Below are 14,179 nucleotides of genomic sequence, written 5' to 3'. Positions count from 1 at the left end.
GTTTTATTTTATTTTATTTTTTTAAAAAAAGTACATAGAAATACTACTTTTTTTCCAGAAACAATATTGATTTGTAATATGTTTTCAATTCTGGTGATTCTACAACCAAACACACATTCTCGCTTATCAATGAGGAGTTTATACAAAATGACTCAATAAAAATGGAAAAAGGTGCCTTCATGATATATGCCCTTCTGTCTTTGAATCCAGGACACTTCCATGTCTTCCGGATGTACCTCAATCAGGAGATACCTGTCTATGCTCCTGCACTTATAGCTTTGAGAATATAACCCAGAAGCTTAAACTCTCATCAGAATAGTCTTGAAAAATGAAAAGGACAAGTCACACTTCTTTGTATGATTCATCCAGAAATGCAAAGCTGCTTGTGAGCTGCAGCTCTGTGAGCCACTGGGATATGGAGTAGAGATTCTGGAAAGTGGAGTCTTTATCTCATTAAAGAGATAATTACTCTTTTTTGTTTCTTAGCATAGCTTAAGAAGGAACTGCTTTCCAGAGAAGTCGTCCTGAGTCCCAGAGGGATGGTCCCTAGGATAGATAATCGACCTGCTCAAATTGAATATTAAGGTCCAACTATACAAGAGATCCTCTAGACTGGAATTGAAGGAAATAATTTTCCTTTAGTGGGTTTTACCTACTCTAGTAAGAATACCTATTCTCTGAGTATCTTTCTCACCAAATTTTCTATCCATTTCCCTTACTATGTGTTTGATGTATAGTTATTCCATTGGATGTGATCCATAAATTACAAATAAAACACATGGTATTTTCTGTGACAGGTCCACTCTTATTAAGCAAGGCTGTAAGGGATTCATTTTAGGAAAGATTCCTGCTCTTAATATCCTTTCCCTGTTATTATTAAACATATATAACAATCACTAAATATAAATAAATATATATAAATGTATATTTATTAAATATATTTGTATTAAATATATAATATATATCTAAAATATTTAATATATAAATATATATTTAGCATATATATATATATATATATATATAAACATATATTAAACATATATAACAAAGCACATTCCTTTGGAGCAGATCTCTGCAGATCCATAAAGATGTATTATCTTGTAGTGATTCTATATAGACAAATAGATGACTTCTTAAGTTTTTAATGATAATCCTATAATAATTCCTAAAATTATATCAATGATTATTAAGCTCTTTTATAGTGGGATTGCTATTAGGTTCCTTCTTGATAGTCAAAACTGTGATGAGAACTCTTGCCAGTCTCCCAAGTGTTACCAGTTAATTGCTCTTAGATGTAACCAGACTTTCTCCTACTCAGAGCACATTCCAGGAGGTTGTAAACAATTAACCAAAGGTCATAAAAAGGGAACTAACGATTTATTATAGGTTCCAGGACAGAATATAAAATATTGACTGAGTTTATCTATACAAAACTTCACTAATAACTTAGATATGGTTTTAAACCTTCCGCCAACCTGTGGAGCTGTGACAGGTGATGGATGTTCAGCCAGATAATTACTCCTAATGGATATGCATGTAAACATTCTCTGTTGTAAACTTCTATTTCAATTTATGATTTGATTTTTTTGTGTGAACTTGTGATGAACTTTGTAACATGTGATCATGTATTTTGAAAGATGTATACTTAGGACAAAGAGAGGAGAAGATAGAGCAGATAGAGAAGTTTTTCATTCTTCTCGTGTCGAAGAATTTTTTCCCATAGAAGAATTTTTACCTTACTAGAATTTGTTCCTCTCCCCTGGCCCCACCAGCTTAGGATCCTTCTGCTTTTCTTTTTCTTTTTTTTGGAGATTGTTATATTTATTTATTTTTCATTTTGTTTTATAACTCGATATGGGACAAATGTTAAAGTGTGGAAAAAATCTGTTAATGTGCCTATAGAAAACGCCAGTAGAGGCTTCTGTGAGTTTTATCTGGTGCCTGAGAGCCACTGGCACCGTGGGTTGGTTACTTCCTTGAGGGCATAGTGGGTATGTCCAGTCCTTCCAAGTCCCAGCACTTACAGGCGTTCTGACTGTGGCGAGCATCTGCGGTTCACTCGTGAGAGAACCTATTGCTGAAGATCCTGAGATTTTAGCCGTAGGTCGTGAACCGCTTCTATTTTTTTGCCATTTTTGTTGGATATTCTTTTTATTTATATTTCAAATTCTATCTCCTTTCCTAGCCCCTTTTCCAGAAACCCATATTTTCTCCCCCCTCCTCTTGCATTAGAGTCTTTCTTCACCTACTCACCCACTCACATCTCTCTGCTCTAGCGTTCCTCTAGACCGAGGCATCCAGCCTACACAGGACCAAGGGCCTCTCCTCCCACAGATGCCTGACAAGGCCATCTGCTACATATGCTGCTGGAGTCATGGGTCCCTCTATGTGTTCTGCGGTTGGTTGTTTAGTTTCTGGGAGCTCCATGGAGTCTGGTTGGGTGGTATTGTTGTTCTTCCTATGGGGTTGCAAATTCATTCAGCTCTTTCATTCCCTTCTCTAACTCCTCAGGAGAATCTGTTTGAGGGTTCTCCACCTGCTCTGTTCACCTCGCCACCTGTAATTTCTACCCACAAGGCAGCATCTAGGCCTTCTTCCCAGTCAACTCTACTATCATAGGAAAGTTTCCACCTTGCATATTTCTCCAACAGACAACTGCCTCCACTGTATCTGCATCCTGGAGGACAGGAACTCACACAGAGCAGAGACATGAAGTCTGGAGCTAAGGCAGAGGCAATAGAGGGTTGCTACTTAATGGATTTCTTCCCATGCATTGCTCAGCTTACCTTCTTATAGACAGATCCTCCTAGGACTACCAGACCAGGGTTAGCACCACTCACAATTACCCCTCCCCACTTGATCTCTAATTAAGAAAATGCCTTACAGCTGGATCCCCTGGAGGTATTTCTTCAACAGGTGGTCCATTTTATGTGATAAATCAGCTTGTGTCAGGTTGACACACAAAACCAACTTACCCCTTGTCAACTTGACACACATACATACCATTATTAAGCCTCAACTCTGCATTTCTTCTTAGATAGCTTTCATAGGAAACTTTTTACAACTTAGTAATAAATGTTATAACCTCTTCCTAAGTGTCCACTTTTCTTCCTGTGACTTCTGACTAGCAGATTGAAAGTTAGAGCCAAACATTTCCTGCTGAGATAGAACAAAGGCCACATTACTTAATTTCTCCCCCAAACCCCCTGCCTCTGCACCCCCCCCAACTGTTAGGCTACAGGTATCAATCTTAAACCAGCAGCTTTTTATCCTCTGAAAGAGCAAGATGTTTTTAGGATTTTTTAGAAGTTATCAGCATTTCAGTACAGTTAGAGAGCTGAGAAAAGCCTGAGATCCTCAGACTTTAAAGCCATCACCAGAGTCCTACTCTGTGCCCCTGCCACTACCCTTTCTGGGCCAGGAGGCTCCCAGCAATATAGCATCATGGCAAGATAACCCTAAGGGTGCAGTAATAGCACATATATATTGGAGATACCCAGCTGCTCCCTAATTGAATCTAAGATCCATTCAAGAAGAAATCCATGCATGATATTGAACACTTAGCTATCCAAGGTTAGTGAAGTCATGAATATTGCAGGAGAATCTGCAATCACAATTTACTAAACCAGCATAATTACTAACTATATTTTAATAATTATCATATACTAACAGATCTAAACAGTCCCATAAGTGTATTTCTTTATCCCTCATCAAGGGAACTTTTCTTTCCAAAAGACAGGGACTATTACAAGAACAGCAATCAATGTGCAGAGTTTTGAATCCCAGTCCCAGCTGATACACTTACAAAACAATACCTACTCTTAAGGATCAGAGATCATTGCAGAATAGAGGGTTTAAAGAAAAAATGAAGCAGAAGAAGAAGGCGTTTTCTGTGAGACCATGTCTCCTAGAAATGTCAAATGTTATGCCCATGAAGTCTCACCAAAATGGCTGCCCAAACATGAGCTGAACAGGCATGACACTAGTAGAGAAGCCAAAGTAAACTCAGAAAGGACAGTGAAGATTCAATCCCACCAGGAAAAATAGTCTTTCCCAAGAAAAAGCACACCAACTGGTTATTGAATTAGAAATGGTGGACTTGTGCATATAATTCAGCTATGTATTCTTTGCCAGGAATGTGTACTCTGTATAAAGGAGGGCAATCCTTGATAACATTCCATCACAGAGAGGAACTGTAATAAATGTACTGGTGTTACTCACTGTTGTGGTTTGAATTGTGGAGCACACCCCACAGCCTCAATTTGTCCTTAGAAGTAATGAGGCAGGAGAATACAGAAGAGTAGAGGCAGGGATTTCAGAGGTTAATCTAGGAAAGGCAGCATGAGAGGCATGACTGGATACTTCTAGTCTACCTTCTAATACACCTACAAGAACCTGGCTAATTCAATAAATATTCTGTTTTCTTGTAAGTATCCATATATCTTTGTAAGGTTCATTGTTGAGATTTAAGATCCTGGACATGAGAGTGGCTGCCATATAGACTCAAATATTTGCCTCTGACTATAGGAGAATTGGGATGGGTGGGTTGTTGTGCCTTTAGGGTGTTCTGCAAAACTACACTGGAGGGAAATGAGTCCTTAGTATCATCACACAGAAGTTGATGAATTTAAGGTCCAAAAGTGCTAAGCTTTAGCCTGAGGTGTCTGAAAAGCAGGCAGTGCATTTTTGTGAAGAACTGATTCTATAGAAATGAAAAATCTGAATTTAATGAGTCATGGGTTCAGAGAGACACTGAGGTTGGACACTCATTGACAGGCCCTTCATTGAACTGGGAAGGTGAACTCTAACTTGCAATGGAGTTCACAGGAGGTGGTGAGGCCTGGCTGTGGATATCCACCAAAGAAAGGTAAACACACGGAAAGAGTCAGACTAAGAAAGAGTCTACATGGCCTACAGGAATCATAGCTTAGACACTCAGCTGTCTGAGTCAGCCATGGTATTTAGTATATGGTCTTTTCCCTATGAGTTATTGTCTTGTCTTGGACTTGCCATTCCTTACTATGTCCCCAATAATTCCCCTTTGGATTGGAAATTCATACTTCATGCATTTATCTATCGGAAGCCTATAATGTGGTATTATTTGTTTAATTTTGCAGGTAGTCACGGTTAATAGTCTAAGAAAAAGATTGAGCTCAGAAGGTTTGAACACTTCTGGGAATATGATGAGTTTTGAGGTTTGTAATGAAATAATTTGCAGCAAGTGATGGCTCTGTACTATTTTGCATGATTGGGCTCTTTTGGGTTGTGAAAGGGTCACTTGAGCATAGACTAAACTCATCCTGTAGATGGATCCTATGCTGTCACAGTAAATAATACAGGTCACTGATATGTCTGCATAAAATGAGACTCATGGCTCAGGAACAGGGCAGTTGGGCAGTAGGTGACATTTCTGCACTGAGTTTCTTTTCAGTTGCCATTTATATTTTGTGAATTTGTGGGAATTAACTATTGGAAATCCCTGAAAATTAATATAGACTTTCAAATCATTGTCAAAAGTAGGCTCCAAAATCCTGGAAACAAGCTCAACTAAGAATGGAAACCTGACTCCATAATGAGAGAGCCATGCACCTTTCTCTTAGAACACCATGCCTTATAACTTCAAGTAGAACTTTGTGTTTATACACATAAAAATTATTGAAGCAAAACCAGAAAGAAGCAGAATACTGATTTTTAAAATCTAGCTTTAATTTTAAGACATCATGGTATATATTCATTTTCTTAAAGTGAAAGTTAAAGATCCTCATGAGACTCATTTAAAGAACTTCACAGCTAAAAATTGGCAATGCGTTATTAGGGTGAGTGTGTTCACAGCACCGTCAACACGTCAATCTTACATGAATTCAATGTCGCACTGCACACAGCACATGCTGGACAGTGTGCTGGGCTGCCTCCTGCAGTTGAGCTTCTCCATCAGGAGGCAGAAGACTCCCAAGGCAATGGCAGAGTGCTTGCTTCACTCTTAGGGTATGCTAATGTTACAATCAAGCCACAACTGTTACTCTGGCTGGAATAAAACCACACATCACATTAATTAGAATGGCTGCAGTACAGTGGCTTTGTCACAACACCCACCCTGGAACATTTTGCCTTCATGTTCACCATGTTCAATGCCAAACTACAGTACATCAATCAGGAAGAAAAGGTTGTCAGCCACAACATAATAAAAACTCTCCCCACATTTCAAAGAGCTGAACACTTAGTCAAAGACTGAACTGCATGTTGTTTCACAGCTAACCCAAGTGAGGACTTTAATTTCTTCTTGGCTTCCTGTGAGCAGTTGAGGTTGGGTGGTGTGACTCTGTCATACCTGATCCCTCCCAGGTGTCAGAGAGTTGTTTTCCCCCAAATCCTCAGGCTCAGGCAAATCACCAGTCATTTCTCCTCTACACATTGAGCTTCCACAGCATTTTCTCCTGAATTCTTCTGGAGTCTTCACAAAAAAGCAAAGAATACATTGAAAACCAAGAGACTAACTGTAAAGAAGTGAAGTGAAGAAACAGAATTATCAATATTTCACTCACTAAGTCACTAAATTGATTCAGGCCCATGTAGAAGCTGGTCTTTCCCTGCTTATAACCTGCATTGTGTGCCTCAATTTTCTTCTTAGTCTCCTCCCACACTGCTCTTCTGTGTCTTTCTTCATCCTGGAAATGAGTACAACAGATAGCATTTTTCATCTTAACACCACACACAAGCTGAGGAAATGGTGTGTAGTGACAGAGGAGCCATAGAACGTGATCTCATGACACTGATGCCAGCAATTCTCCTCACCCAGAGGATCATCAAAGCTGCTCATCTTGAGTTCATAATGTGTGTCTAAGCAAATCCTTAGTGATGGCTTGTCTTTATGTCACATTTTTGCCCACAGACTCTCAAAAACAAGAGCCCTTCTTTCTGAGATCCCTCTGGACTGTGCCCATGTTACCAACCGGACTGTAGATTTTTTCAAATTTCTTCTTCCATTTCTCCCACTTGGCATCCAAATTTGGATCAGGGGATGGAGCAGCTGAGGCCATTCCCAATCAGAGGATGAGCAGAAAGACAGCTCTATTTGGGTCCCCAAAACCTAGAGAATGGGTAGTTGTCCAACACCATGGTCAGCCCCAAAAGATACACACAAGTAATGTTATATACACTGTCTAGACTATATTTAGCAATATATATGTATGTGCATATATGTATGTAATAACAATGAATGAAAAAAGAGGACAGAATTGAAAAAGTATTAGATTACTTCTGAGGATGTGAGGGAGAAAGGGGAGGAGAGTGAAGACGTAATTCTATTATCATAAGGAAAACCTAAGAGACAGACAATCAAGAAAACAAAGTAAAAACAGGACAGAAAAATAAAACCTAAGAAACAGAAGTCTCAGGTACTAGGGCAGAGCTAAGAAGTTTGTAGACAATCTGTTAGCAGGGTGGAGAGCCTGTGTACCTTGCTTGTCTCTGCTCCCCTGAAGTGCTGCAGCTTCTGTTCACAGATGGAAACCAGAACTATGCTTTCCAGGGCTTCCGAAGAGCAACTGACAGAAGAGGCTGGTGGTGCGTGAGCAGAGCAGCCTGTGGCTCCACCCTTTCCTGCCTGGAGTATGGGCTAGCTCTTTTCTGAAGCCTCAGCCTGGCCCACAGAGCAGAGGTCACAAGCCAGCTTTACTAGTGAGTTAAGTATCACAGACAGGAAACATGTGGAGACTAAGGAGACCCCCAGGCACAATCTGAATCATACAGGGTGTGGCTTTCCGGACTCACAGGATGTCTTGTTTTCTATAGTTAACAATTGCTAGAGAACAAAATTATGGTAGGATGAAGTCAGTGGGGACAGCTAGTGTGTCTCACAGTCCTGCCTCAGATTCTGTGTCTGTAGGGAGAGCATCAAGCACTGTCTGTGCCTGTCTTGCTTGACAAGCACAGCTTACAACAAACAGAAGCATTTCAGAAAGGATGAAATAACCACCCCAAAACAGAGTAGTCTGAAACACTTATCTCTCCACCGAACATCGTTCTCAGCTCAGGGCTTCACAGTGTTTAGGAAAAGTGCTAGAGTTGCCCAAACCAAACAACACATGCCTGACACATACTAAGCTATGTAGCCTGAAGGACTTGATAGGACAATTGCAGGGTTTGACTGGACATGAAGAAATTCCTGTGTGGACTTCTCTATTACTCTGGCAAGCACAGCTGGGCATATGATTACAAAACAGAATTAACAAAAGTCAGAAAAAATTACAGTTGCTCTGGCTGAGACAATACCAAGGATATAAACTTCTATATGTGATCAAAAGTTTGTTTCTATTATCGAATGAAAGGATAAATCAGTAGATGCAGGGCCATTTTCCTCTGATGTTCTGCAGAGGTGTACTGAATTCTTGTCTGACTGATAATTGAGATTTGAAGATTTTTGAATGTTTGTTACAGGCAGAATTGGATGGATAAACGAGTGCTTTCCTTAAAAAATGCATATGATCCTTCAAGTCAAACTGGATAAAAATCTAAGTAGAGAATTGATATACACAGATAGTAGCAACACAGCTTAGGTCTGCAATACAATTAAAATGAAAGGAAGCTCTTCAAGTGTGTGGTCAAGGTATAGTAGTCTTTGGTTAAAGTTTTCTGTGACATTCTTTAAGCCACAGTCTCCAAAACTGACCATACACTTGGACACAAAGCAATTTTCAATAGATGTACAAAAAAATTGAAATAACACCTCCATCCTTTCTGAGCACCATGGAGGAAAGCTGGATATCAAAAGCAACAGAAAACTTATAAACTTACGGCAACTTAACAACTTACTAGTGAATAAAAATGGGTCAAGATAGATATAAAAAAATCAAAATGTTATTATATTTAAATAAATTATATAACACACTCAAAGTTATGGGACACAAATGAAGGTGGATCTAAGAGCACTAAGCTCATAGCACCAAGTGCTTACATAAAAATTTGAGTGATCTTATTGTAATAATTAAATAGTACAACTGAAAGATCTAGAATAGCCCTTGCTTGGTCCTTGTGGCTGGGGTAGACACCTAGTTGGTCTGCTCCCGTGAAGACACCATATCCTGAAACATCCTAGAGGAGCCGCTGCACTCAGAGCAACTGGTAAGAACACTCTCCCACTACCCTATGCCCCAGAGCTACAACTGAGAGCAGAAGGCACTTATGACCCACTAGGCACCTAAACCCCACCCCTGCGAAATGCCACTCCTCTTCTGCCCCTCTCTTGGTCCTTGTGGCAGGGACAGACACCTAGCTGGTCTGCTCCCATGAAGACACCTTACCCTGAGACATCCTAAAGGAGCCACTGCACTCAGAGCAGCTGGAGCTCAATATCACAGGATCACAGAGATATCTCGACTCCGAGGAGTTCTGACACAAGCAAGATAACTGGAAACACAGGCTCCAGTCAGAGACAGTGAGTGTAGGTAGCACTAGAGTTAACCAGATGGCAAAAGGCAAGTGCAAGAATGTAAGCAACAGAAACCAAAGTTACTTGGCATCATTGAACCCAGTTCTCCCACCATAGCAAGCTCTGGGCACCCCATCAGACCAGAAAAGCAGGATTCAGAATTAAAATCTCTTCTAATGATAATGATAGAGGACTTTAAGAAGGACATAAATAACTCCCTTAGAGAAGTACAAGAAAACACAGGTAAACAGGCAGAAGCCCTTAAAGAGGAAACACCAAAATCCCTTAAAGAATTGTAAGAAAACATAATCAAACAGGTGAAGGAATTAAACAAAACCATCCAGGATCTAAAAATGGAAGTAGAAACAATAAAGAAATCTCAAAGGGAGACTACCGTGGAGATAGAAAACCTAGGAAAGAGATCAGGAGTCATAGACGCAAGCACCACCAACAGAATACAAGAGATAGAAGAGAGAATCTCATGTGCAGAAGATACCATGGAAAACATTGACACAACTATCAAAGAAAATGCAAAATGCAAAAAACTCCTAACCCAAAACATCCAGGAAATCCAGGACACAATGAGAAGGCCAAACCTAAGGATAATAGGTATAGATGAGGGTGAAGACTACCAACTTGCAGGGCCAGTAAATATCTTCAACAAAATTAAAGAGGGAAACTTCCCTAACCTAAAGAAAGAGATGTCCTTAAATATGCAAGAAGCCAACACAACTCCAAATAGACTAGACCAGAAAAGAAATACCTCCTGTCACATAATAATCAAGACATCAAGTATACAAAACAAAGAGAAGATACTAAAAGCAGTAAGGGAAAAAGGCAAAGTAACATATAAAGGCAGACCTATAAGAATTATACCAGACTTCTCACCAGAGACTATAAAAGTCAGAAGATCCTGGACTGATATCATACAGACCCTAACAGAACACAAATGCCAGCCCGGACTACTATATCCAGCAAAACTCTCAATCACTATTGTTGGAGAAACCAAGATATTCCATGACAAAACCAAATTTACACAATATCTTCCCACAAATCCTGCAATTCAAAGGATAATTGATGGAAAACTCCAATGCAAGGAGCTAAACTACAACCTAGAAAAAGCAAGGAACTAATCTTCCAACAACCCCAAAAGAAGATAGTTACACAAACATAATTCCACCTTTAATAACAAAAATAACAGGAAGCAACCATCATTTTCCTTAATATCTCTTAATATCAATGGACTCAATTCTACAATTAAAAGACATAGACTATCAGACTGAATACATAAACAGGACCCAGAATTTTGCTGCATACAGGAAACGTACCTTTGTGAAAAAGACAGACACTACCTCAGAGTAAAAAATGGAAAACAAACTTCCAAGCAAATGGTCCCAAGAAACAAGCTGGAGTGGCAATTCTGACATCTAATAAAATTAATTTTCAACTAAACATAATAAAAAAAGATAAGGAAGGACACTTCATACTCATATCAAAGAAAAAAATCTACCAAGGTGTACTCTCAATTCTAACCATCTATGCCCCAAATGCAAGGGCAAAATTTCACTATTTGCAGATGATATGATAATATACTTAAGTGACCCTAAAACTTCCACCAGAGAACTCCTAAACCTGATAAACAACGTCAGTAAAGTGGCTGGATATAAAATCAACTCAAACAAATCAGTAGCCTTCCTCTACACAAAGGATAAACAGGCTGAGAAAGAAATTAGGGAAATGACACACTTCACAATAGTCACAAACAATATAAAATGCCTTGAAGTGAATCTAACCAAGCAATGAAAGATCTGTATGACAAGAACTTCAAGTCTCTGAAGAAAGAAATAGAAGAAGATCTCAGAAGATGGAAAGATCTTCCATGCTCCTGGATTGGCAGGGTTAATTTAGTAAAAATGGCCATCTTGCCAAAAGCAATCTACAGGTTCAATGCAATCCCCATCAAAATTCCAAATCAATTCTTCATAGAGATAGAAAGAGCAATTTGCAAATTCATTTGGAATAACAAAAAACCTAGGATATCGAGAACCATTCTCAACAATAAAAGAACTTCGGGGGAAATCACCATCCCTGACCGCAAACTGTACTACAGAGCAGTAGTGATAAAAACTGCATGGTATTGGTAGAAAGATAGTCAGGAAGATCAATGGAATAGAATTAAAGATCCAGAAATGAACCCGCACACCTATGGTCACTTGATCTTTGACAAAGGAGCTAAAACCATCCAGTGGAAAAAGGACAGCATTTTCAACAAATGGTGCTGGCTCAACTGGAGGTCAGCATGTAGAAGAATGCAAATCAATCCATTCTTATCCCCTTGTACAAAGCTCAAGTCCAAGTGGATAAAAGACCTTCACATAAAAGCAGATACACTTAAACTAATAGAAGAGAAGGTGGGGAAGACCCTAGAATACTTAAGCACAGGGGAAAAGTTCCTGAACAGAACACCAATGGCTTATGTTCTAAGATCAAGAATTGACAAATGGGACCTCATAAAATTGCAAAGCTTTTGTAAGGCAAAGGACACTGTCAATAGGACAAAACGGCAACCAACAGATTGGGAAAAGATTATTACCAATTCTACATTCGATACAGGGCTAATACCCAATATATACAAAGAACTGAAGAAATTAGACTCCAAACAACCACATAACCCTATTTAAAAATGTGGTACAGAGCTAAACAAGAAATTCTCAACTGAGGAACCTCGAATGGCCAAGAAACACCTTAAGAAATGCTCAACATCCTTAGTCATCAGGGAAATGCAAATCAAAACAACCCTGAGATACCACCTCACACCAGTCAGAATGGCCAAGAACAAAAACTCAGGTGATAGTAGATGCTGGTGAGGATGTGGGGAAAGAGGAACACTCCTCCATTGTTGGTGGGGTTGCAAGCTGGTACAACCACTCTGGAAGTCAGTGTGGCAGTTCCTCAGAAAATTGGACATAGCATTATCTGAGGACCCAGCTATACCACTCCTGGGCATAAAACCAGAAGATGCTCCAACATATTACAAGGACATATGTTCCACTATGTTCATAGCAGCCTTATTTATAATAGCCAGAAGCTGGAAAGAACCCAGATGTCCTTCAACAGAAGAATGGATACAAAAAATGTGGTATATTTACAAAATGGAGTGTTACTCAGCTTTTAAAAATAATGAATTTGAGAAATTCTTAGGTCAATGGATGGAACTAGAAAATATCATCCTGAGTGAGGTAAAGCAAATCACAAAAGAACACAAATGGTATTTACTCACTGATAAGCGGATATTATTGGCCCAAAATCTTGAAATAGCCAAGATTCAACTAACAGACCACATGAAGCTCATGAAGAAGGAAGACCAAGTGTGACTGCCTCAGTCCCACTTAGAAAAAGTAACAAAATACTCAAGGGAGCAAATATGGGGACAAAATGTATGATAGAAACCGAAGGAAGGGCTGTCTGGAGACCATTCCACCTGGGTATCCATCCCATGTGCTGTCACCAAAGGTAGACTGATGTGGATGTCAGGAAGTGCATGCTGACAAGAGCCTGATATAGCTGTCTCCTTAGAAGTCTGCCAGAGTCTGACATATTTAGAGGCAGATGCTCACAGCTAACCATTGATCTGATCAAGGGGTTTTCAGTGGAGGAGTTAGAGAGAAGACTGAAGGAGCTGAAAGAGATTGTGGCCTCATGAGGAGAGCAACAATACCAACCAACCAGAGCTCCCTTTGTCTAAACCAGCAACCTGGGAGCACATAGGGAGGGACCCATGGCTCCAGCTGTATATGTAGAGAAGGATAGCCATGTCGGGCATAGGTGGGAGAGGAGATCCTTGGTCCCATGAAGGCTGGATACTAAGTGGGGGGAAATTCGAGGGTGGGGAGGTTGGAGGGGGTGTATGTATGGGCACATCCTCATAGAAACAGGAGGAGGGGGGATGTGATTTGGGTTCCTGGGTGTGGGGGAATGGGGTAAGGGGATAAAATCTGAAATGTAAATATAATATCCAATAAAAAAGAAAAAAAGATCTAGAATAAAAAGAAGAAATAATGCCTAAAAGGAGTAGATGGCAAAAAAATCATCAATTGTTGAAGAAATTCAAGAAGACATTGGTAAGCTCTGTTATATTCATGGATTGCTAGGATTTGTATAGTGAGAATGTTTAGCCCATCAAAAGCACTCTACTGACATCAACATTCAAACACAATTCTTCACAGATCTTGAAAACCTTTTTAGTACTTCTAATCTGACTCAAGGCACAGACTAAGGAAATCTCAAGACTTAAGAGACATAGGACAACTTCCTCCCCCACCTTTTTGTTTTGTTTTGTTTTTTTGAGACAGGGTTTCTCTGTATAGCCCTGGCTGTCCTGAAACTCAGTCTGTAGACCAGGCTGGCCTCGAACTCAGAAATCCACCTGCCTCTGCCTCCCAAGTGATGGGATTAAAGGTTGCGCCACCACTGCCTGGCTAGGACAACTTCTTACTGCTCAAAAAAGAGCAAGAATTCTGCTATGTTTCATAAATATTTGATATAATTTAATTATAAATACTATTTATTATTCTCACATTAATGATTTTACATTTATTAGGATATATCATAAAAGTGCTAGCAACTCATGAATGCTGTGAGAAAAATATTTTTCCCCAGGGAAGAACTCAACAATTGGTTATTCGATATCAAAAAGTCAGATCTGAAAACGTATGTAAAATTACCATTATACTGACTTTAGCACCTTGCTTT

The 14,179-nt window shown here is 39.5% G+C and overlaps 1 protein-coding gene across 1 annotated transcript in view; it reads right to left on the bottom strand.

The window, feature by feature from the left end:
• Positions 1-7,053, bottom strand: part of LOC117713744 (testin-2-like) — a 46,941-nt gene extending 39,888 nt beyond the window's left edge. Inside the window, exons 1-3 of the mRNA XM_034510200.2 lie at positions 6,951-7,053; positions 6,543-6,665; positions 6,329-6,451 (exon numbers count right to left, since the gene is read on the bottom strand). Of these exons, the coding sequence (XP_034366091.1) occupies positions 6,329-6,451; positions 6,543-6,665; positions 6,951-7,037 (333 nt within the window). The 5' untranslated portion in view covers positions 7,038-7,053. The remainder of the gene's footprint in view (positions 1-6,328; positions 6,452-6,542; positions 6,666-6,950) is intronic.
• Positions 7,054-14,179: the final 7,126 nt, after the last annotated feature.

The sequence above is a fragment of the Arvicanthis niloticus genome, chromosome 8, assembly GCF_011762505.2.
Source record: "Arvicanthis niloticus isolate mArvNil1 chromosome 8, mArvNil1.pat.X, whole genome shotgun sequence".
Taxonomy (NCBI): domain Eukaryota; kingdom Metazoa; phylum Chordata; class Mammalia; order Rodentia; family Muridae; genus Arvicanthis; species Arvicanthis niloticus.
Note: the sequence above shows the minus strand (reverse complement) of the source record. Positions and strands in the feature narration are given on the sequence as shown.